The 24,545-nt window shown below is 41.3% G+C and overlaps 1 protein-coding gene across 2 annotated transcripts in view; it reads right to left on the bottom strand.

The window, feature by feature from the left end:
* vti1a (vesicle transport through interaction with t-SNAREs 1A) overlaps positions 1 to 24,545 on the bottom strand; it is a 74,483-nt gene that overhangs the window by 43,040 nt on the left and 6,898 nt on the right. The window contains exons 4-5 of one of the 2 annotated variants that reach the window (XM_072456675.1): positions 8,840 to 8,917; positions 3,685 to 3,705 (exon numbers count right to left, since the gene is read on the bottom strand). In XM_072456675.1, coding sequence (XP_072312776.1) covers positions 3,685 to 3,705; positions 8,840 to 8,917 — 99 coding nt within the window. The remainder of the gene's footprint in view (positions 1 to 3,684; positions 3,706 to 8,839; positions 8,918 to 24,545) is intronic. The other variant, XM_072456676.1, reaches the window with a different exon arrangement.

The following is a 24,545-nucleotide window of genomic DNA, read 5'->3' as shown; positions in this document are numbered from 1 at the left end:
GTTTGACAATGAGAGGGATGGGAAAAGAGCGGGGTGGAGATACACTGCCTCTGAACTCTTTTCTTGGCGCTATGTCTTTTCTGCGCCCGCTGACAGATGTCATTTAAAATTGCAGAGATACTTTTTAATAGTTAAAGGGAGGGCAGGGGGAGGATGGAGGGAGAGGGGAGAGCATGGGGACAGATGGCTAGTGAAATGGGGCTAGAAGGAGAGGGATGGAGGTGGTGAGCAGACCAAAGTGCAAAGGCTTGCTGGTTCTGATGTAGACAAGTGAGGTTGGTGAAATAGCAGACGTGGAAACGCAGGCCAGTCATTTGATAATAGTGATGTTGTGCATGTCATGTCGACCAGAATCCAATCAAAACAGTCCCAAAACATGCACAATAAAGGCAAATCTACCAGATAGATATTCCTGACCATGATCCTGGCTCAAGAACTGGAAATGGGTCCCGAGGCGCTGCACTGCGGTCGCCCACTGCTCCTGACAGGTTGCCCAGAGGCACTGGTTGAAGGAAGGCTCAAATGCTTAACTTACCTAGAGGGACAATACTCAAAAAACACAGCCTTCATAATACTGCATTAGAATTGTTTTTGTGGTAGCCTCGATTGTTTAGTTTATTGGTGAAAGAGAAGAGCATGGTCGCCGGGAGAAAGATACAAAGCGTTAGAAGGGTCTTTTGTGAGAGGTGTAGGTGTGTCTTGAAGAAAATGGCTGGTCTGTAATGAGGCCCCACAGAGGAGCAGAGATGGAAGGGACATATTGACATGCTACGCTTTCGCTAACGCACCTCGACCATGGAAGCAGTCCCTGTGTGGCTGGGAGCACGAGGAAGCCGGGGATACTGACACCGTACATACTCCCTGGCTTCTTCAAAGCACTCCAGTGATTAGTATGTTATCATTACCATTCGAAAAGTGATTTTCCTATTCCCTCTCGGCAAAGGTGACACATCTCGGGGAGACGGCCGGCAGACTTGCTCGCGATGGAAAGCCACTTCAAACACTTCTTGCTCCTGAATTCTTTTTTCTCGCTCACTGTCTTCTTTGGGGCAAAGGGGGAGGGAGGAGGCTGTGGGTGGCTTTGGGAGGTGGGACTGGGGGGGGGGGGTGAGGAGGTTTGTGTACAATCATTAGAATAATGCGTCTTCAGTTTGACAATGACAAAAGCAGCAGCAGAGGGTGAAGGTTCAGCCTATAAGAACGCAGTAATGGCTCAAAGATGGCCCTGATAATGAAACTGTGCTGCCACCATGCATCAAAAATAATGAAAAGAAACACATACTATCCCATCTAAACATCCTGGTGTAGAAGTAGTCATATTCAATGTGCAGATTTCTACAGACTTCATCTACAGGAGAGCCAAACAAACCCCATGTGATCCGCCATAGGCCCAAACTGTCATTGTCAGCAGTTTTCAGGCAAGTATCAAGCGGGTACCGGCTTCCACTGTGACTCTAAACCGCACATCAAGGCTTGACCTGAGTGGGTTTACTCTCAACATTGTCAAAACCTTAAGAGAAACTGAGCCGCAACCTGTTTAAGCACAGACTTGCGCTTAAAAGAACAGGTGGGAGGATGAGAATATCGTCAAAATCATTTATAATTGTCACTCGACGCCTTCTAGAAAAACATTTAGTATAGAGTATGTTAAATACAGTGCGCCAGAGTGCAATGGAGCAGCCACCAGCACTTCTGCCGATGCTCGTCTGCCTTTTCATCTGACACCTACATTTTGAACAAAGCTCTTCTTAAGGAACAGGAAAATTGTGTTTTTTTGTTGTGCTTTTTTGCGTCAAGAAACAGTCGTCAGTTGTAAGTTATTAACAGGGAGCCCCAGAACAATGCAGCTGTAGCTCAAAAGAAATCTCCCCTCTTACTCCTCTTCTCGCTCTCCTGCCTTTTTTCAATATCAAACACGGGCGGTTACTATCACCATTTTCCAAAGTTCAGATGATTCCTTATTATTTCAATAAGGGTGGGGGAGAGTCAAAGTGAATAATGATGACAGCTCTGATTCCAACCGACTGTGTGATCTTCTGTGCCGTTTGTTTGGGACTTGTAAGACGAGGAATTACAAGTGTCAAACAGCTGTGAATATGGGTGCTAAATATTTAAACGTGTTTTGCAGCGGAAGAAAAAGTAGTATAGTTTTTTTTTTTAAAGGCAATGCTTAAGTGTATAAGCTGTGCCCGCCTTTGATTCAGAGGCTGGGTGAGGAAGACAGTGGATGGAGAGGGGGAAAAAAACACGTTGACGAAAAGGGCGCAAGATCGAGTCTGATTATGCACAGCGGGCCGGTCCGAAACGGGTTGACAGGTGAGGAAACTCCAAAAGTCTGCAGACCCTCGGGCTAGGAGAAAATATCTGTGATGAGGAGTGGAACAAGGGGAGGCAAAAGTAGAGTTAAATAAAAGAAAAACAAGCCAAAAGCAGCAGCTGGGCCCGGTCCGCCTCTGCATTATGGAGAGGCAAAAATGGAGGAGCTTTGGTGGATATTGGATTATTGAGCTGGACAAGAAACGTGCTTCAACAAATATCAATAGAGATAGTGCTTAACCATCAGGATACAGTACGTAATTTAGCCAATTGTTAAGCTTAAGACGTCATCAAATGTACATCTATATTTATTAGACCTACAGTAACAGCAGGTAAAGATGATAAATGGTGAGTTTCCAATCCATGGGTTTCAGCATGTTGAGAAGGTAGGACTGCGATTAACAATTCTAAACAAACTATCATATATTTTGAATGGAGAAAAAGTCCTCAAAATGTTGTATGTAACAGGAAGTCAAAACGCATGGATAACTAATACAGAAAAGTTGCACAAATGACAAAATTTTACCTTTCCTAGTTTTAGAACGGTTTTGATCCAAATCAAATCACTAAATAAACTATTACTGTGTGTTATTTATGTATGTATTCATTTAATTATTTATTCATTTATTTATTATATGATTCGATTGTATCCATGTGTATCAAGCCTTTTTCTCATCATAAAATTGTTTGAAATTTTACTATTGCGACAACATTGCAGTTCATATTAAGCTAGACCAAGTTTTGACTTTATATGCTCCAGCCCATTTAGAATCTGTAGCTATATGTAAAGGTGGTTTTATACGTTGTAGTTTATCAAGACTGTATTCAAGGAGCAACAAGAGGAGGAGAAACAAGGAGTCATGCTCAAGGAGTCAAGAGTAAATTAATGCAATCCATGAGTTCGACAAGTATGGTGCACAACTGTATGTTGTAAAACAAAAATGATAATGATTAATAGATGCGTGAATAGACAAAGAAATTATGAAAGCAAATGTCAAATGATGACCCGAGTTGAGTTGATGTAATAAATAAAACAAACTCATTTGGCCCCATTCAAAAAACATAAAGACAGCGTAAAAGTGGCCATTCACTTCACTGTAATGTCAATATAGAATATACTCTAGCTTTACTTTTAATTCACCAATTGTCTTCAAAACGGCGCATCAGATTTTATATCTTATCTCGAGTTTCACATTTTCAGTAGAAAAGAAACTGGCTTCAGTGAATTCATTATCTTTGTCTTGGCCTTTACGCTGTTCAATCACACGTCCAAATGAGCTGATTCTAATTTTCTGCGGGAAGCGAGGGGGCAAATGGAAATTTCAGTGGAAAGCATGACTTAAATAGTCAGAGCAGAGAAACACTTACCTCTTCACGTAACTTCATCAACTGCATCAGGAAAGCCAGAAGAAGAGAAAGATAGAGAGAATGAAGGAGAGATAAAAAAGCAGGAGTTGGCAGGAGTGCGGCTGAGGTAAAGAATTAACCTTGACGACTTATTCGCTCGCATGTTTAGCGTTTGGAAATCACGAGACAAACATTAAACGCAGCTAAACGTGCAGCTGCAGGTTTGGTGCGTTTTTGAACAAACAAAGATCAAGTCCTGGCACTGTCACATTAAACGCCGAGCGGGAATGGATCGCTCGCCTCGCGCTATCAGCCAACATTATCAAGGACGTCAAATCACACCGCTAATGTAGCAAAGACAAAACATGGCGGGTTATTACTCTAAGCATTTTTGTAGATGTGGTGGGAAAGCAGGTGAAAACACATGCCTTTAGGAGCTAAGATCAAGTTCTTCCACCGTTCATCAAGGATCAGCATCATTCGATATTCCATCTCTCTCTATAAAAGGTGGATTATGCATGTGAGGCCATTGTATACATATAAATCTACAGCGTAGCTTATTATTGGGACAGACACGGGACATGAAAAATTAATCTTAGCACGGTGATACATGTTTGATGAAAAGGAATATGAAATAAAAAATATATCATGTTATTTTGAGTCCCTGCACTGGAAAAGCGTGCATATCTCATAATGAAGGCGCCAGTTAAAGAGGACCATAATCCCATTGGCTATTAATTATGACTACAACAATTAGAAAGGTTATTTCAGCGGTCTCCTTTAAAGTGAGGGCTGGGGACGAGGGAGGACAATGCAATGCAATACGATTGATGGGAAAAAGGATGGACGGAAACACATTTACCTTCGTAAGACCGCATTTTAGTCAGCTCTAAGATGTAATGACAGACACCTTGTCCCAATTACACAGGCTGTTTTTGCAGAATGTGAAAATAGTGAAATAGTGTATGGCCTGGTCTGCAGCACAATACGAGAAAAATATGAAATATTTGAGGAGTACGTTTAATATTGTGATATGATATTATTGCGATATACTAATATACTTTTTTACACTATAACATCAGTTACATTAAAAGACAAATGTGGAATTGATTGCCTTAGTTACGACAATATCAATGATTCAAATATTTGAATATACTTTTTGATACACATTTTTGACATAAAACAAATATGTTCACACCTAAATGTATTAATCAAACTCTATCAAAAATAAAAACTAAATAGAGACTACAGACTGACTAAATCAAGGTGAATTTTGGGATTTTGAAAAAATGAGCCCTTTTCAATGTTTTCAATTTAAAACAGTAAAATTTCGTCAGATGGATGCAATATATTTAATTTAATAACGATTATTGCGTTAGCCAATGTTTAAATTACACTTCTGCAATATCATGTGCAGCCCTACTAGTTAAACACGTGTCAATATAATACAATGACAATACTTAATAAATAATAATACATTTTCTTTGAGATATAGAGTATTGCGTTTAACATTAGCTTTTGTCCATGTCCAAGTGTATTTTAAACAGCAAAGATAGACAGATTTAGACAGATTTCGGTAGTGTTGGTGTTTCAAAATTGAAATTTAATGTGCTTTATCAGGTTTATTTTATTTTACTTTTTATGTTACAAGCCAAGGTTATAGAGTATATTTCTAAATGACATAATACTACACATCATACTGCAATCAAATCAAAGTTGCAATTTGAGGTGAATTAAAAATTCACAATCACAATTATTTAGATAATAGAATGCAAAGAACAAAATATCTTGTCAATCATTTAATGGGATACTTTCATTTGTTTATTAGTTCATAATTAAGTTTTCTCTCAAATGTTTATGCTCCAGGACGTGTTTAAAGTGTGCACTCAAAACAGAATCCTCCTTTTTAAAGATAAAATTGCCATACTTTTTTGCACCAGTAATGTTGGCGGCACGTTGACGGCAACACCATATTGTCTTCTCTATGATGCATAAATACCATGTGTAACGCAAACAAGTGCATGTGTCTTTAAAGAGCTCTTAAGGCGCACTGAGGAGTGGAAACTCTTCACCAACATAGGCAACAACTCCCCACTAAGACCGTTATAATGAAGGGGCCAAAGTTTAAAGTGACGCTGCAGTGGATGTGATTACGCCGGGCTGGAGCAGAGGAGACTGGGGATCCCAACGCCGCATCAGTCAATAGTCACCAAACAAAACGTGTTGGTCCTCATTTGTGCTGCCTGACTGATTGAGAGCGGATTTGTTAAAACTATATGACGGCCAGTCCGGCTTCACTTTTTCTTTGGCATCTGTTCTTTGGTTTGTCCACTTTAGGCTCCCATACCTCAAGAGACGCACAAATGAGGATAAACTAAATGTTATAATTACTCAGGTTTGGGCTGTGTGCGCTTGTCTGACGCCAGTATTCAGAATTGCACGGCTGTTTTTTTTTTCTTCTTCCTGTTATGATAATCACCTTTTTTTTCCCTCTCCCCCAAACAAAAGATTTTTTTCTTATTCAATACGGAATTCGATACAAGTGGTAATCTGCGGTCTTTGTAGGCTGCAAAATCTGGTCGGTGCTGGCTCAAACCGGCGCAATCTCTTGTGGCCAAGCCTTCTGCTGCTGTGACTGAAATCGAAACTATTCCGTATAGTGTTGTGTGAAAAAAAAAGAAATTGTATGTGCATTTGCTGCTTTGTGTGTGGCATCTTGTGTGTGTGTGTGTGTTTGTGCGTGAGTTGCATGCTGAGGAAACAGACAGAGGAAAAAATGTGCAACGGTAGCCTAGCATATTATAGAAAAAAAATAGTGATAGTGCCAATTCAGTGTCTGTCCGCATACAGATAACGAAGAAATGCCCGACTCTATTAAATCGTCCTTTAGCCATTATCGCGGGGCCAACACTGCATTTTCAGAACTTATGAGGCAACCCTATTTACTTAGCTCCAAATCCTTGCCATGTAACCAGCAGATTTGTGACTGGTAATGATCGGCGCGGCCAGGCCTATATGAAATGATCCTGACCTCTTTCAGATCGGCAGGAATTAAATTGACCGATTGGCCCCCTGGCCCCCTCCGCCCGCGCCTCTCCCGGCTCCTATCGCCGCTGCAGTCTCGTTAGATAAAAATAAAATAAAAACAAAAGTTGCAAGTGCTCCACTCACAGCAAGACGGCCTAGAGTATTATCTGCACAAGATGGAAAATTAATACCAGGTAAATATGAAGGCACGTGGGAGAAAAAGCAGAATGTTTTGGCATCTGACTCTGCTGTGGATCGATGAATAATTTAAAAAAAATATATTAAAGATACTTTGATGTAGGTTTGAAAATAATAGAAACCTATTGTTTTACTTTACTAAAAAATCATTAATTACACTATATTTTATGAAATATACCAGAAATAATAAGTCAACTAAAATAAAACTGAATTTGTATTTTTTTTTATTTACTCAAAACAAACTGATATTTAAAATAATGAAAGGATATTTAAATGTTGGCTTTTTTTTCCCCTGCTCCTTTTTAGATATTTTTCTTACATTACCGGTTTAATTTAGTTTTAGTCTAGTGTTCAATTAGCTTTTTTAACAGTTAATTACTTTTTCCCTATTTCCATTATAAAAGGAGGGTTCATATTTAAATTAATAAAACCAGTCTTTAATAACAATTCAAATAGATGAAAATAAATTAAAAAAGCTTAAAAATGATCCTGGCTTAGTATTGTATTTAAATATGTTTTATAAATATAGTAAATGTATCAGAACATTAAAAAATATATACCATTTATATACTATGTGGAAAAAAATATATATATCTAAAAATGTAAAGCGATTTAACAAAATATGAAAAAAACAACAACATCAGCATTATTTATGAATGCAAAAAAATAAAAACACAATTCCGTTTGATACCTTTCCTTTGAACAATTAACTTGGAAGATGGAAAATATGTGTTTCTTTAAAAGTATGGTATTAATATTTAACGAAAGCGCAGTATTTAGGCTGAGTGCGCGGGCTCTTTCCGCAGACGTTTGATGGAAGCAGTCAGCGCCTCGGCCCTGACATTTCTGACAGATCGTCTCTCTCCAAGTCGTGTGGAAAACGTCACCGTCACTTTTGTGTCTCACTAATTTGCGGAGAATATGCAAATCAATTACACATCTTTGGCTCGCGATACATATGTTTCCAAGATGCGCTGTTCAGGGGTCAGCATTGAAATGGTAATGTTTTTTAAAAAGGGAAAAAATCTGACAACTTTATTTAGCCTGGCTTCCAATCTTCAACTCAAAACACAGAGGGGTCTGAATGTGTTAAGATGCATCTCAGAATATATTTTTCTCTTATAAATAAAATAGAGTGTGTTTATTTTATTTGTGAAAGCTTTGAGACGCTCTGCCCTTGGACCTCAAAAGCTGACAGGCCTTTTTAAAGACAATATATAAATTAGTTGAAAGAGAATCTACTATGTGAGAGGAGCACCAGTAATAAGCACAATTTAGTCGTGTTGGTTTTAAAAAGGGAAAGCTTCCAGCAGATATAGAACAAATTTACTGCAATTTCAAAAACATATATATGTGTATATTTAATGTTTTATAAGGCCCGAATGAGTCTCAACTTGAAAGAACATTTTGAATATATATACTTTTTCTTAGATATGCTTGTGAAATTAAAATGTACTTTGTGGCGTGATCCAATTACATTCCACAATATTTGCGCGCCGTCTTTGTCACTCATCATTAAAACGCGGCTTATTCATTTTGAGTGGCTGCATTGTGCCGCATGCCACCCTTGGAGTGTAAAGAAAACGGGGCGCGCCGGAGTTAGCCCTGCATCTGTGTTGCTCGGCCCGGGACCATGGGATCAGAGCGGAGTCAGGGTTAGCCCGCTTTGGCCCGACATTGTACGCTGCTGTGTGTGTGTGTGTGTGTGCGAGCCTCAAAAACCTCACAATGTGTTCTTTTTTTTACGGCTAGAGAAGCCGGGGTCTTCAGCTTTGCATTAAACAGTGTTGCTTCCGCTTGACTTGGTGACAATACGGCAGGTTTTTTTGGTCCCCCCTTTTTTTTTTTTTTAACTGTGGCTATGAGTGTGGGGGAGTGAATTGGGTGGTGTTTGGGGAGGGGGTGTTTTGGTCAGCCACCCACATTGGCTTGGCTTGATTAGCAGCCTTACCTGAGTCTCTGAGGAACCGCCGTCTTCCCCCAGGAGCTCGTTGCGCACTTCGTCACTATAGGCGATACGTGACCTTTTCTGCAAGGGGAAGCGAAAGAAAGGATGAGCAAAAGGAGAGGAAAAAAATAAGTGGGAGAATATGGCTTTTTTATTCTATAGTGTTGACACAAAAAAAGACACAGCCAACATTTCTTAAGCACGAGAGCCCCCTAATGGAACTATAGGTGACAAACTTGGAAGTCGTGCACTGCTCTCTTGCTAGTCTGGTTATACAACTCAGACGATATACTTCGACTTGGTTGGTGTGCCTGCCTGCCTTGCTAACGGAGAGGTGATCCGCAGACTAGTGCACTTGTGCCGGGGAAGAGGAGAAGTGGCAACCCTCCCGGCCCACTTAAACAAATACAAGTGGAGGGATGAAACGGTTGATCCTGGCGGAGGAAGCGTAGGGGACAGGGGCGAGAAGGGAGAACGGGTAGGAGAGGAGATGTATTATGAGGAAGTATCACTTGTCAGGCCTAAATCTTTTCTAGGGGGCCTGTCGCTAGCTGTCACCCCGGTGCGGTGGCAGCCCGTGTGTGATAACGCCGATGCTAGGGACTCAAGACAGGGAATTATTCATCAACCATTGGCGGCCCATCGGATTTGGGGTTGCCTCGCGCGCGCACACACATACACATACGCACACATGCACTCGACTAACAGGGAATGCCATGTCCAAAAAGGCTTCCAAGACTTTGCCACCTCCGATTGTTGCAGGGTTGCATGGAATTGTACGCCTTGTTTACAGATGCCCTGGTCCCATAGAAAAACAGGCTCTTGGCAAGCCCTCTAAACTAAAGCACACATCACCGTAAGCACAAAAAAAGTGTTTACTAAGCCATGCTATACTTTCCTTCCCTTGCCTTGACAGGGGTTTTCGAGGTGGGCTAAAATCAAAGGCCTACTTCACCTGCCTATTGGAATGGAAATGAAAATATCATTTCTCACAACAGGAAATTTCTATATTTATTTAGTCCTTCTTTCGAAATAATAAAGTGCAAGCTACAGCAATTACCTGCTGGGTTTTTCCTCAAGTACAATCTTTCTATTATCAGCAAAAGTTTGAAGTTGTCGCTTGATGCAGAAAGAGACGGCAAAAAAAAGAAGAAAACCTTGATTGAAATACAGCAGGAACCAATAGCAGGCGAGTAGTTTTATTTGTATGTGGTGGTAACGTGAAGCAGTGAGGGGAAAGAGATGGCTGATGTGATTTGGGTGTTATTGCGGCGAATGAGGGGATCTCTGGAGTAATTATAGAGGAGACACAGAGAGGCTGATTGACCTGGCCACAAAACCACATTAGATAAAGACTGGGCACAACAATACTGGGCCACAGGGACTGGAGTGGTCTTAGGCCGCGCACGCTGTTGGGTACTGAGGAAATAAAGAACAAACAGCACTGTGATGGAGTTACATAGTATGAGAAGTAATTTTCTAATACAACTCAACTTTTCTATATTCAAAATACCGGTATATTTAGTAGGTTACATAAAAAAATAAAAATACATTTGCACAGGTTATGAATTAACTTCATTTTACTGATATTTTCACAATATCTTAATCTTTAATTATTTTCATGTCGTAGCACCTTTATTATATTCCTTACTTTTACAACTTTACAGTCCTTTTCTACTTTTTGTGGATTATGGCTTTATTTCTTTCTTGTTTTCTTTGTTGCTTTTCAACATTTAAAATCAATACAAGACAATTCATTATTAACACAATTCTAAACATTACAACATATAGATTAAAATGTATAATAGCAATGTATTTAGTTCTTTAAAAATAATGCACAATTATTATATTTTGTATTTATTCTTTAGAAAGCCAATATCATTAGCTGCAACAATAATAATGCTTGCATATAAAATGACCCATAACTTCCGCCCCATAAAGTTCCCCTTTAATGTTATGAAAAACGATATAGTCAAAATCAGAAGACAAGAGTATAGTTGTACACAGAGTTATTGTTGTTGCTGCAGAACACCCACAGATCATTTAAGGCAGTTTCATCCTAAAGACTTGGGTGCGACGGAGGGAACGTAAGTGCCAGTAATTGAGACGAGGAGCAGAGAGACGCTCGAACGTTACGGGACTTTAAACTGTTTTCCTCAGCTCGTGGTTTGTTCTAAATAGCTGTTTGTTGCAGATGCACTTCCTGTTTTAAGGGAACACAAAAGTAGAGGAGTCGTTGAAATGAAGTGCTGCTGTACTCACTGTAGCTCCCACTGGAAAACAAGAGCTTAGGTAATGATTAGTGCCTTTCCTCTTGATGTGCCTCACAGCAGCTTATTGACTGGTGACTAAGTGACAGGTTTGGAAGATAAAGTTTAGTATAGTACATGAGTAATGAGGTCACGAGTGTAGTGCTGTTTCTACTGTAATCCTACACATACCTATAAGATCTACAAAGAAAGTGTGTCATGCTATAGATACAATACAAGACAATCTTAAAACCAACTCACTAATCAGCCCCAAATCTAAAAACGAAGGAGCACTTCCAAGGATACCTTATTGCTCACAAAGAAAAAGGCTTTTTTAATCCTTTTGAGGTCTGTCTTTTGTCAGGGTTTTAATCTTGGGTGAGAACTTGCTTCTATTCTCGGAAGCACACAAGAAAAGTACAAAGATACATCTTAACTTTATGCAAAGTGGCCCTCCTTTAAAAAGTCGCAGCGTCCCATCAAATGCGTCAATAGAGGTGCGGCCGTCTTGTCACAAACACATGTTTTGGCTCCACTGACATCGAGCGCCAAGAAGACACACAAGAAAAGGCATCAAAATGTAATTATATATGCATGCATAACAATTCATATCAGATATGCTAATAAGCTCAGCATAATCCTCCCAGTAGAAAAAGATATTTATTTAATTATAAGAAATATATATGGGTCTTTTTGGTACAAGCCTTTTAAGTGCAAGGGCTTGTGGGAATAAAGTCAAAATAAACTCCCTGCTGACAAATCAAATATTAGTTCAGAAGCTGTTGGCAATCTTCATCTTTTACAAACATCTATAAAAAAAATCCATTTCTAATAATTACAACTGTATCCACATTTCAGTGCCATTACACTCCCCTCCTCCTTTTTTGGTCAGTGCGACGAGTGACATGCAGGACGAATAATTGTGGCGCCTGGAAAGCTGAAAAATGTAAACAGTTCATTAGACGGGGAATAAAAGGCGTAAAAATACCCAGGGGCAGAGTGTAATGAGGGCCCTGAAGTCTCCTCTTCCTCAGCACTGCCTTGTTCCTCCAGAGCACACCACTGGAGGCAGCGCACCAACAGTAATTAACAATGTGCCTTTACAATACTGCCTATTACTGCCAGTGGGAGAAAACCCAGCACCTCCAAATATAGGCCTAATAATACTCATGTCCAAACATTGTTTTTATATAGAAATATGCAATAAGTACCCAAGTGCCATGTGTAAACAACTAATCTATTTTTACTTGGGCAAAAACAGCTCTGGCAAGTCCTCACACTGATTTACATGTCATATTGTACTCTCGGGGAAAAGAATACCTTTATTACAATCTATTTACTTTTTTCAGGCGTATAGGATATTTAATTACAATAAAAAATTGTCCCATTTGGAAAAAAAAATCAATGGAGAACACAAGAAAGAACAAAGCTGAAAACATTTTGTTTAAATTATGGTAGAAAAACAAATTAGGGATCTGAACGTTCCAACTCCTACAATCAAGAATTATGAATATTGTTTCCTTTTCTTTTTTGTGAAGCACTTTTGTCTTGTTTGGCTTGTTAAAAAGTGCTATAAAGATGAAGTTTGATTGATTGATAGCTACTTCAACAATTGTGTAAATGTCCCTAAACCACACATTTTGCACAAAGGTTAGCGTTTCCTCGCCTTCCCCCACCTGCTGTGATTTTTCCCATGTGTTGTGAGGACCCTACCCCCCTCCACTCATGGGGCATAGGTGGACCCGAACAGCACAGCGTTGAAAGGAAGTCGAGACCTTAATGCAGCCGCAAGTATCATAACAGCGTCCTCAATAATGCATCTCTCCTTGGCAGGGGTCTTCGCGCACTATTGTTCCAACAAATCGTTAGAAGTGTTCAATTACTCTGTACATTTTAGCACAAGACGTAATCAGAAAAGACAAAGCACAACGAGTGTCACAGAAGGGTGTCAATTGAGTGTTTTGGTGCCACACAACAGGCACGCGCGACATACTGTATCTACAACATCCGAGGGAGCAGTCCTTTAGAGGACATGAGCGCACGCTAACCCCGTGTGCGTTCTGTCTCCCGAATAGAAGAGCAGCAGCAGCCTCAGATAACAGCATGGGGCCTCTCATTAGCTCACAGGTTAGCGCTTTGGTAGCTTACACACTTACACACACACACACACACACACACACAAAACAAACACACAAACACACACATTGTATTGTGATTTTATGTAGTGTCAAAAAATAAAAGCGAGGGGATCGAAGCGGTTATGGAAAGAACATAAAGGTAAGTGATCACCAGGGCAGGGTAATAAAGTGAGGATGCCATACAAGTGTAGCAGGCAGGAGGTTTCAAAACAATAGCAGTGGACACAGGGGCTGACATAAGAGCAGGCAAACTTTTCAGGTTTTGATCTGGAAAAATAAATACATTGTTTGAGTATCGAGATAGACGGCTTTGATTGACTTTATCTGTCAGAGTCATTTATACAGCAAACAGAGCAGTCAATAAGCTTAACAAAATGGTGAGGGGCCTCGAGACTCCAAGACAAGAGAAGCAAAACTAAACAGGAGCTGTTGAACATGACCCTCATTGAAGATACACTGCAGGTTCACATCTCTGTGGATGTTTCTTTAAGGCATGAGGAACCATTAAACCCCATATTAAAATATGAAGGCTCTTGTAATGAAAAATCAAAGGCCGTCTCCCTTCCATCTCTGTGTTCCTCTGCTGACAGTGGAGCTCCGGGCCCTGGTGTAGGAGGGACAGAGGAGGAACCACAGTAAAAGAAGGCTGCAGTCGAGGGGCCGCAGTGCAGACAGCTCTGGGTCCAGGAGTAAATCAATGGAGCCCAGCCGACAGGGAGGTAGGAAGCTGGGGCCCATCACAACGCTGGCTCCCGGCGTGCAGTGGGGAATAAAGTGGGCCTTCTCGGGTCAGCACCACAGAAGAAGGTGAGATTAGAGGGAAGTGGAGGAGGATTTCTCCCAAGTGGAGGTGGGAGGGGTGAGGGAGGGTGAGGAGCTGTGCGGTGCGGGATACCTGGTAAGCCAGGGACCAAGCGGCCTATTAGCCTGTGGCTACCTACATATGGTTCAGTGAACCGTCTGCTGAGAAGAGCTCCTGTGCTATCTGTCTAGCATCGCTGTTTAAAGAAAGAAATAGCTTCACTTATAACCCTTTGTGTGCTTTGGAAAGAGTTCCACTCCTGACCTGCATTTATGATTCACATGTTTGATGTCTATTCTTGGAGTGTTATCTAAAATTGAAAAGTGTAATAAAAAAAATCCTAGACACAAAGGCAGAGGAGTCGGGCCTGCAGCACGTGAGCATGTCCGTCAGTGGACACGCTCACAGCACAATCTTCAGTGCGTCGCCTTTTCTTCTAATGCCACCATTGTTGCACCTGAATGCTGTTGAATTAGCATAAGAATACAGTCGCACACACAGGGACTTAGCCAGATCATTATCTCTATATATTTATGTATACTTTGTTATTTCACTGGCCTGAACATATTCACATGCTGATGAGGCCAGAAAGGCCCTCATCCAGAAGCCCGTCCAACATGTGCCCTCCTGAACCGCCCAGAGCACAAGCAGTTTCCTGGGACTCCCAGGGTTTGTACTGGAATTCAGAACATTTGTTTAGAAAAGATGAGAACTACCCAGCTGAGGGTCATGAAGCGTTGTTCACATTTCTTATGAAGATAAAATATAAAAAGGAATTAAAAAAGGGAGTTTTAAATGGAGTGTTTTTTCTATTTCACAACAGCACTTAAAGCACTAAATATGTTGTGTGAAACATACTTCCAAACAAAAAAGCACAAAGCTGGGATTGTAGTTGCCAAGGCAGAACAAACATGAGCTATGGCGATGAGAGGAACATAACTAAAGACTTTTGTCTCACTGCAGGAGTAGGCTGATGCTCTAATGGTGGCCAACCTCTGGGATAATTGAAAAAAACTAATTCATCTTCCACAATGTAATTCTGATCAAGGCTGCAGCCAGAATACGCCACAGGCTTCAAAAACACCAGAGAAAAGGCAAAATTGTCAGTCGCTGAGAGCAATACACACTTTGCCTTTTTGTGCTGGCTGGCTCATTACGAACACTTAGGACGAGCGCGAGGAAGACTGTTTAATTGTGTGAAGGGTGCGAGCATCAGGGTTAAAACACGCGCAAACACAAAGAGAAGAGAGAGGGCCACTGGTTAAGAATGCGACTGAGAAGACTTCTTCCTTTCCGCTGCTGCCTTCTTTTACTTATTAAACCAGGGGAAAAACACAGAGCCAATGATTCATAATATATTTCATAAATACTTCATGAATCCCTGTGCCATACTTAAGCCAGACGGGTAAAAAAGAAAAACATTGTCACCTATTCTAGTAGCGGCTTGTCAGCACATCACTGGGGAGTGGGTGTCACATGTCACTTCTGGTTTACCCCAATGTGCGGGACAGGCTGCAGACTGGAGGTAGGACAGGACGGGGAACACAAGAAGTGAGGGGAGAGAGAGGGGAGGGGGTGTTATCATATCATTGCCCCGCATCTTTTAGATTTTTCTCCTTATTATGTTTGGCCCGCGCTGGCTCCAGTCACTCAATCACCACACGCCCCGAGGACAGTGAGACCTGGGAGGGCGCATCTGAAAGCTATACTGATCGCTGTCAGTGTGTGCGCGCGGCGGGCCACTTCCATCGCAGGGCTGTGTTCGGGACAGGGGCGGAGGGTGCGGAGGGTGAGGGTGAGGGGGGGGGGGCAGATAAGCGGCGAAGGAAGCGATGAGGAAGGATAACGCGGGGCGGAATTTGCACAGTGCCGAAAACAAAACCGGCGCTCCGGGCGTAATGCAGATGGGGCCGGTGTTCACATAAAGACCAGAGTGATCCGCGTACAAATTGCAGCCTGTGGACTTGTGCCGCGCCGCTGTCGAACACAAACTTAGAAACAATGTCAGAAGTAAGGTTAAACACGTCATCGGGATTATTCAGGTTATATGCTAATTATAAGAATGGGGCTGGGCAATATGGTGTAAAAAAATCAAAATAAAATCACAATTCCTTTTCAACATTTTTGATAGACAATTTTATTTGTGTTTGAAAAGACAAAATGGAATCATATCAGTGTTGAATTCAAGACCAACTTTAAATCATTGCCATTTGAAACAGTCTAAATTGGCTGTAGATTCTCAATTAAAAACCACAAGCCTATAATTGAAGATTAGACATGCTTGAATCTAAATCTCAATGAAAATGTTGTCAACTAAACTAATAATTGTTAACTTTACTTAACATTCAGAAAGTGGATCAACAATGGAATTGTTAAATGCCACTGTTGCTTGTTAATTGTCAATAATTGTTAATGATCTTAAAAAAAAAAAAATCTTCACAATAATTGAAACTCGAAAGTTCATCATGACATACAGTTAAAATGAGCCGTTTTTATCCAGAAACAGATTTTAAAGGACGCCTTGAACTTTCTCACTCGCCTGATGACATTGTCTTCCTGAAAACTGGCTCTCGAAGTTTGCCCAAATATCTTAATCCACCAATTAATCTAATTTTGGGGAGGCAATGACAGAAAGAAAAAAAGAAAGACAAATCCTGGAATCCACAAAGCACTGCCAGAGGATGTACTGCGCTCGACAACTTCCGAATGAAAGAACTGTTTGTTTACATCTTCAATCTGAGATATATGGGAAAAAATCCTTGTCAAATCAATCGGTGCTTTCATGACTAGTTAAGAGCGATTAGACTTTGGCTGTGTAGATGACTTGTTGAGGGCTGAGCCTTAAAAAGAGACAATCGTGCTTCAAAACGGCACGCTTTAGTACGAACAAGGGGACCGAGGCGACCTAAAGCGATTTTAAGTGTCCAACACATGACTTACGACAGTTTGTTATGTCGACGTAGTGAGAAGGACAAGGGCCGCGACAATGCAATTTTTAACATGGATTACAAGAAGAGAATGTGGATTTTTGTACAACCATTTCAAGTTCGAGTGACTTCTGGAGTTTGGAAATTAAAAGTTGGAACGTCCTTGCAACCTTGGATTGTCAGTCACACTAAATGGGACTCTTAATTACACTAATGTTCCTATTTGAAACTTGAAGAATAACATCACAATGATCCTTATAGCTTTGGAAGCCTTTGCAAATATTACGCCACGGTTTATAAAGTCATTACTTCAGCTAAAATGAAGATGATAACACCACCTTGACCTCTCGGTGCGAATCACTGAATTTTAAAGCATCTAATTTGAGCGGAAATGATCTCATTAGTGTTTTAAAGTCCTTCAAAAAGTCCGGCATGAATACCTACCTCCCCGTTTGCCATATCTCATATCTAGAAGGTCACCAAACCCTTCTGATACCTATACACCATCTCTGGTCCGTGCACTCAATGGAGCTCGGCAAATAAACAGTTCAAAAATGTCATGGTCGTCTTTGGAAAACCATGTTACCGTCTCCCTTTAGGACTGAAGGGTTTTTAAGAAAAGCCAGACGACCACTTGAACAAGACCAAATCCATAACAATGAGCATGAGTAAGTGGGACTAAGAATGCTTTATGGAAATGGCTCTGTGATTAAAATAATAATAATAAAACTCAAAATATAGCTGCAAGCGGCAATGATCGGCTCTCGCCACGCCGCCGCCGCCGCGCCGCAAGAGGAGGGGGCCAATTGTCCTTTTAGTACACCTACTGCTGAATCTGTGACGCTGTCACATCTTCTCCCCTTTGTTTTACCATCAAAAAGCTATTTTATTTTGAATTCTTGGCAAAATATAATAATAAAAAGACACCGTGACTCTTTGAATAAAAATGTGGATAACTTTTGATGGTCCACCCCTGAAGATGAGTCTCACCAAATTTCAGGTTAATAGGGTAACGTCCTGGTAGGAGTTTGTGAAAGTCTAAAGTGTAAATATGTTCTGGCGATTTCCCCATTGGAATAACATGGGAGGTTTTGGTCATCGCTACGGCAACGCCATAACAATTATGACATGGGTCTCATTGACTTTTTTGATGGGGATGCCAAAAATGAGTTGTGTGTTAAATTTCATAAAATTTCGCAAAACTAAACATTTAACCTCCATATAAAATCTGTAGGGGGCGCTGTGGTGCCAAATTAATTTATTTCACTTCAAGTACGTTTAGGGCAAAGAGTTTAACAACTGATTCTAATTTGACGCAATTCGGACTTTATCTGCGCAAACGGCAGAAATGTTAAATTTAGGAGATTTCTGAAATTCTAGCTAGAGTTTGCGGCTTTGCCGCACAGAGACCGTGAGAGGTATCAATGTAATTTGAATAACTTTTGATATCCCACTCCTCAGTATCATTTTCACCAAATTTCAGCTTTTTAGGGCCAACGCCCTGGGAGGAGTTCGTAAAAGTACGACGTTTGGAAAAACTCCCGAGTCATGCTTAGCCATTTTTGAAGCAATATGGCCGACATGTGGTTGGGCGGACGGCGTTGCCGCAATAATATTTTTTACTTCTCTTGTCACCATCTACCTCTGCGCCAAATTTCATGATTCTACGATCAGATTTTTTTGGGGTCATTTCCTATCTCTCAATGCATTTTTGGTACATTTGGGGGCGCTGACGCGCCAATTTTTTTTTATTTTAGAAAAGGGAAATAGCCAGAATGTAGAGAGGCACGATTTTTAGAGGTGTGCAAATTTTAGTGACTTTTTGTCAATGGTCACTGGGTGAAAAATAGGGGGGTTGGTCCCGAGAAGAAAGAAAGAAAGAAGAAAGAATATTAAAGCCGCAAGCGGCATCCAACGGCCCTCGCGGGCCGCCGGCCTTCCGACTCTGCGCTTTCGACTTGATAAAGATGGCGCCCTTATTGTATGTTGAATAAAAAAAGAACTTGACAGACGGCGACACATTGGACATGGCCAATCCAGTGCAAATGAACACAAGTGTCAGTCAAATTTGCTGCGCCGCCGCACAGAGACCGTAGCACTTGGAATAAAAATATGGATAACTTTTGATGCCCCGCTTGTGTAAATAATATTTCCCCAAATATGAGCTTGATCGAGCTATTGCCCACAGAGGAGTTCATTAAAGTGTGAAGCGTAAATGTGAACATTTCAGAGATTTCGCTGTTTTCCCATTTCTGACATATATTTGCGGGTCCGCCACACAGAGACCGTAGCACTTAGAATCAAAATATGGATAAGTTTTGATGCCCCGCTTGTGTAGATGATATTCTCCAAATATGAACTTGATCGGACAATCGCCCTAGGAGGAGTTCGTTAAAGTGTGAAGCGTAAAAATGTGGTGATTTGAGCAATTCTACGATTTTCCCATAAGGATAACATGGGATGTTTCTGTCATCGCTACGGTTACGCCGTACAAAATATGACTTTGGCTCTCATACTTTTATGATCAGGATGGCAAATTAGAATTTTGTTGAAAATATCATGTCATTTGGAAAAACTCTATTGTTTATAGGCCACTCTGAAGGCCAAATAGTCAGAATTCTGGGAAACGTTTGCGGCTCCGTCGCACAGAGACCGTAAAAGCTATCCTTAAAATTTGGATAACTTTAGATGCCCCACTTGTCTAGAGGACGTACACCGATTTTGAGGTCGGTGGGCAAAACGCACTAGGAGGAGTTCGTTAAAGTGTGAAACAGAAAAGTGTGGATATTCGAGAGATTTAGCGGTTTTCCCATAGGGATAACATGGGAGGTTTATGTCATCGCTACGACTACGGCGTAAAAATTAAGGCATTTGTCTGATTGGCTTTTTTGATCGGGACGCCAAAATAGAATTTTGGGTAAAGTTTAGAAAATTTTGGTAAAACTAATTTTTGACCTTCAATGTTAATTTAAAGGTCACTCTGTAGGGGGCGCTATCGCGCCCATTTCAATTTTGTCATCATAAACTGGTCCAAACTAGAAAGTTGAACAACTGATTCAAATTTGGTCCTAATCGGACTTGTTTTGATCAAATGGGAACAATTTTTAGATCTGCAATATCCCAAAATAAGTTGTCCAACTTTGCGGCTGCGCCGCACACAGACCGTAAAAGGTATCTCAAAAAATTGGATAACTTTAGATGCCCCACTTGTCCAGAGGACGTCCGCCGATTTTGAAGTCGGTGGGCAAAACGCCCTAGGAGGAGTTCGTCAAAGTTTGACGTGAACAAAATGGCTAACACAGCGTGTTTTCATTTTCAAAGGAAGATGGCGGGCATAGGGTAAGTCTGGGGGCGTGGCCACAATAATATTTGTTTTTTGTCCTCACAAGAGGAATGCGTGTTCCGAATTTCGTAGCTCTACGACAAAGTTGACCTCGGGGCGTCTCCCATAGGCGCAATGTATTTTGACTTTTGTCGGTGGCGCTGTCGCGCCATTTTTTAACGAAAAAAAAAATGGCCCAGAAAAAACTAAATTTTTCGCCGATTTTGAATTTTGGGTAAAGTTTGGTGAGTTTTTGAGCATGTTCAGGGGGTCAAATTAGAGCTCAAAAAGCAGAAGAACAAGAAAAATAATAAAAAATATAGCCGCAAGCGGCAATGATCGGCCCTCGCCACGCCGCCGCCACACCGCCGCCACGCCGCAAGAGGAGGGGGCGCTAACGTGCCCCAATTGTCCTTTTATTACGCCTACTGCTGAATCTGTGACGCTGTCACATCTTCTCCCCTTTGTTTTACCATCAAAAAGCTATTTTATTTTGAATTCTTGGCAAAATGTGCGGCTTCGCCGCACAGACACCGTGACTCTTTGAATGAAAATGTGGATAACTTTTGATGGTCCTGAAGATGAGTCTCACCAAATTTCAGGTTAATATGTCTAACGCCCTGGGAGGAGTTTGTGAAAGTCTAAAGTGTAAACATGTTCTGGCGATTTCCCCATTGGAATAACATGAAAGGTTTCGATCATCGTTACGGCAACGCCATAACAATTATGACATGGGTCTCATTGACTTTTTTGATGGGGATGCCAAAATTGAGTTGTGTGTCAAATTTCATATAATTTCGCAAAACTAAACATTTAACCTCCATATAAAAGCTGTAGGGGGCGCTGTGGCGCCAAATGAATTTATTTCACTTCAAGTAGGTTTAGGGCAAAGAGTTTAACAACTGATTCTAATTTGACGCAATTCGGACTTTATCTGCGCAAACGGCAGAAATTTTAAATATGGGAGATTTCTGAAATTCTAGCTACAGTTTGTGGCTTCGCCGCACCGAGACCGTGTGTAATTGGATAACTTTTGATGTCCCACTCCTCAGTAGCATTTTCACCAAATTTCAGCTTTTTAGGGCCAACGCCCTGGGAGGAGTTCGTAAAAGTACGACGTTTGGAAAAACTCCGAAGTCATGTTTAGCCATTTTTGAAGCAATATGGCCGACATTTGGTTCGGGGGACGGCGTTGCCGTAATAATATTTTTTACTTCTCTTGTCACCATCTACCTCTGCGCCAAATTTCATGATTCTACGATCAGATTTTTTTTGGGTCATTTCCCATCTCTCAATGCATTTTTGGTACATTTGGTGGCGCTGACGCGCCAATTTTTTTTATTTTAGAAAAGGGAAATAGCCAGAATGTAGAGAGGCACGATTTTTAGAGGTGTGCAAATTTTTGTGACTTTTCGTCAATGTTCACTGGGTGAAAAATAGGGGGGTTGGTCCCGAGAAGAAGAAGAAGAAGAAGAAAGAAAGAAAGAATAATATTCCGATGCGAAAACAATGTTTCCCATTTTTCAAATATCATAAACTATACATTTTCGGAAAGCGCTCGCGCTTTCCTACCTCATGGTGTGGGTCCCTGGTCACTGACGGGTACTTTCGATAATTTTGAGTGGGCTCCGCCCACTTTGTGTTTTTGGCCCTCTATACAGTAATAATGTTCAATTTTTGCATTACATGCTTATATGCACGGAACATGCAAGAGATGGGGAACGTATTCGTGAGCTACTTAGCGCAAATGAGTGCTTTATATGGGGATGACGACCGCGAATGTAAAGTGCTCGTTTAGTGCGAACTTTTGCACGGGCTTCGCCCGTTTACAACGGTAATGTTCCATTTTCCTACAACTAATTAGTATGCACGGGGCGTGCATGAGTGGAGGAGTGCGTTAGTGAGTGTTTGGAAGTGGGCGAGCGCTTCGCGCTCGATTTCGTGCGCACTACGTGCGCACTTTCGCAGCCGTGCTTCGCACGGCCTTACGAGATTAATAGGCCTCTCGCCAGCTTGTGGCGCTCGGGCCTAATAATAATATTTTTAGCAAAAACAATATAGCCGTTTCCACTATAACAACAAATTATACATCGTTTGAAAGCTCTAAGCCTTCCCGATGCCGCCATGGGGTGGAATCATCATTACGAGCGCTTACGCGCTCGTCACTCCCTATTCCGTCGGGATGCCCCGCCCACTCCCCATAGACTTCCATTGATTTGAGCAGATACAAGCATGGCCCATGCCTGCGGCATAGATTCTCGCGTACGGGACGATGCCAGGAGGGTTTTTGGAGGAATGCAGCGCTTCGCGCTGCTGTTGTCAACAATTAGTGAATGGGCTACGCCCATTCACTAATTGTTGACTATTTCTGTCATAGCAGGAGTAAGTATGCATGATCCATGCCTTCGGCATGGGCTAGTTCACTGTACTTGCCAGGGGCGACGGGGTACAACGCAGTTGCAACGACAGTTGCAACGCTGCCTTCGGCAGCGTTGCGGGAGCAATAGGCCCTCCGCCCTGCTGGGGCTCGGGCCTAAATATTCCGATGCGAAAACAATGTTTCCCATTTTTCAAATATCATAAACTATACATTTCCTACCTCATGGTGTGGGTCCCTGGTCACTGACGGGTACTTTCGTTAATTTTGAGTGGGCTCCGCCCACTTTGTGTTTTTGGCCCTCTATACAGTAATAATGTTCAATTTTTGCATTACATGCTTATATGCACGGAACATGCAAGAGATGGGGAACGTATTCGTGAGCTACTTAGGGCAAATGAGTGCTTTATATGGGGATCCAATGTAAAGTGCTCGTTTAGTGCGCACTTTTGCACGGGCTTCGCCCGTTTACAATGGTAATGTTCCATTTTCCTACTACTAATTAGTATGCACGGGGCGTGCGTGAGTGAAGGAGTGCGTTAGTGAGTGTTTGGAAGTGGGCGAGCGCTTCGCGCTCGATTTCGTGCGCACTACGTGCGCACTTTCGCAGCCGTGCTTCGCACGGCCTTACGAGATTAATAGGCCTCTCGCCAGCTTGTGGCGCTCGGGCCTAATAAGATCATTATGTTGGCTACAGAGTGCTTTTTTTAATACAATCACGAGAAAATTAATTAATTGCTTTGCACAATAATTTTTTTTATAAAAAATTCAGCCATGCGTTTTGGACCGTGACACTAACATTGAACCAAGGTTGGACTTATAGAATATTTTAATGACCTGTAAGGAATTATTCATGCATTTCAAAAGCTCAAATGGACTGAGCTGTAATACGCCGGTTTATAATTTTATGTAATGGACCTCTATGGTTGTGGACAGAATGCAGAAACAGCTCTGGAGTCATTAATTACACGTCGATACAGAGGGATCCTTGAACCCAAACTGTACTGCAATAGACACCATAAGCACTTTATAATAATAATGAACAGCAAACGGTCTCATAAATATACAAGGTGAAACTCTTATTCATATTCACCTAGCTTAAAAGGAGAAAAAACATTCACCACTGGAAATTAGCGCCACATTATTGAATATACAACTAAAAAAGTAGAAGTTTAAATCATGATTAAATGAAGAAATTGTCCTTTACAAAAGTGACAAAAGTTAGATCAATGTCACCATCTAGTGGAAGTATGAGGTAACAGCAACATTCAGCGAGACAATATGCCAGATTTTTTAATTAATTCAAAGTGTTTTTTCTAGCTTTGATAACAGCACATAGATTTTAAACTACAAGCCGTGAAATATATTGGGTTACTTGAAGATGTTGGCTCCTAATTTCTAAAGTCTAAAAAATAAAATTTTGAAGGGGACGTGATGGGAAAGGCTTTGATATTCAAAATATAGAGACAAAAGAGTTGTCTGACAAAAACATCACAACCTAATTTCTGGGACAAAGATATTTCGTGACAGTTTTCTGCTGACACTTTGTCTCGCCCCATGTGATATCCAGCAGACAGTTGCTAGAGCCACATCCAGCCAAATGTATTGTGTTTTGTAAGACACAACAGACGCCACGGCCCCCCACCTTCCCCACTGGGACAGACCAAACTGGGCCCTTTGAAGATGGCGCCTCTGTTTACCCGATAGATTTCATTAGATTAAGCCTGCGTTAGACAACTTCTTTTCCTGATCAAAGCTGATGCTAAGAGCTACGCCGTTCTGCTGCCACCAACTTGAAGGCAGCGCCATCAAATCGGATTTTCATTGTCCTTCTTCATTTTGGTCTTCACTTCATACAATCCCACTCCTGTCCCATTTTACATGCTTATTTATC

This window comes from Eucyclogobius newberryi, unplaced genomic scaffold, assembly GCF_026437365.1.
Source record: "Eucyclogobius newberryi isolate DKJ021-1_F unplaced genomic scaffold, fEucNew1.0.hap1 SCAF_20, whole genome shotgun sequence".
Lineage (NCBI taxonomy): Eukaryota > Metazoa > Chordata > Actinopteri > Gobiiformes > Gobiidae > Eucyclogobius > Eucyclogobius newberryi.
Note: the sequence above shows the minus strand (reverse complement) of the source record. Positions and strands in the feature narration are given on the sequence as shown.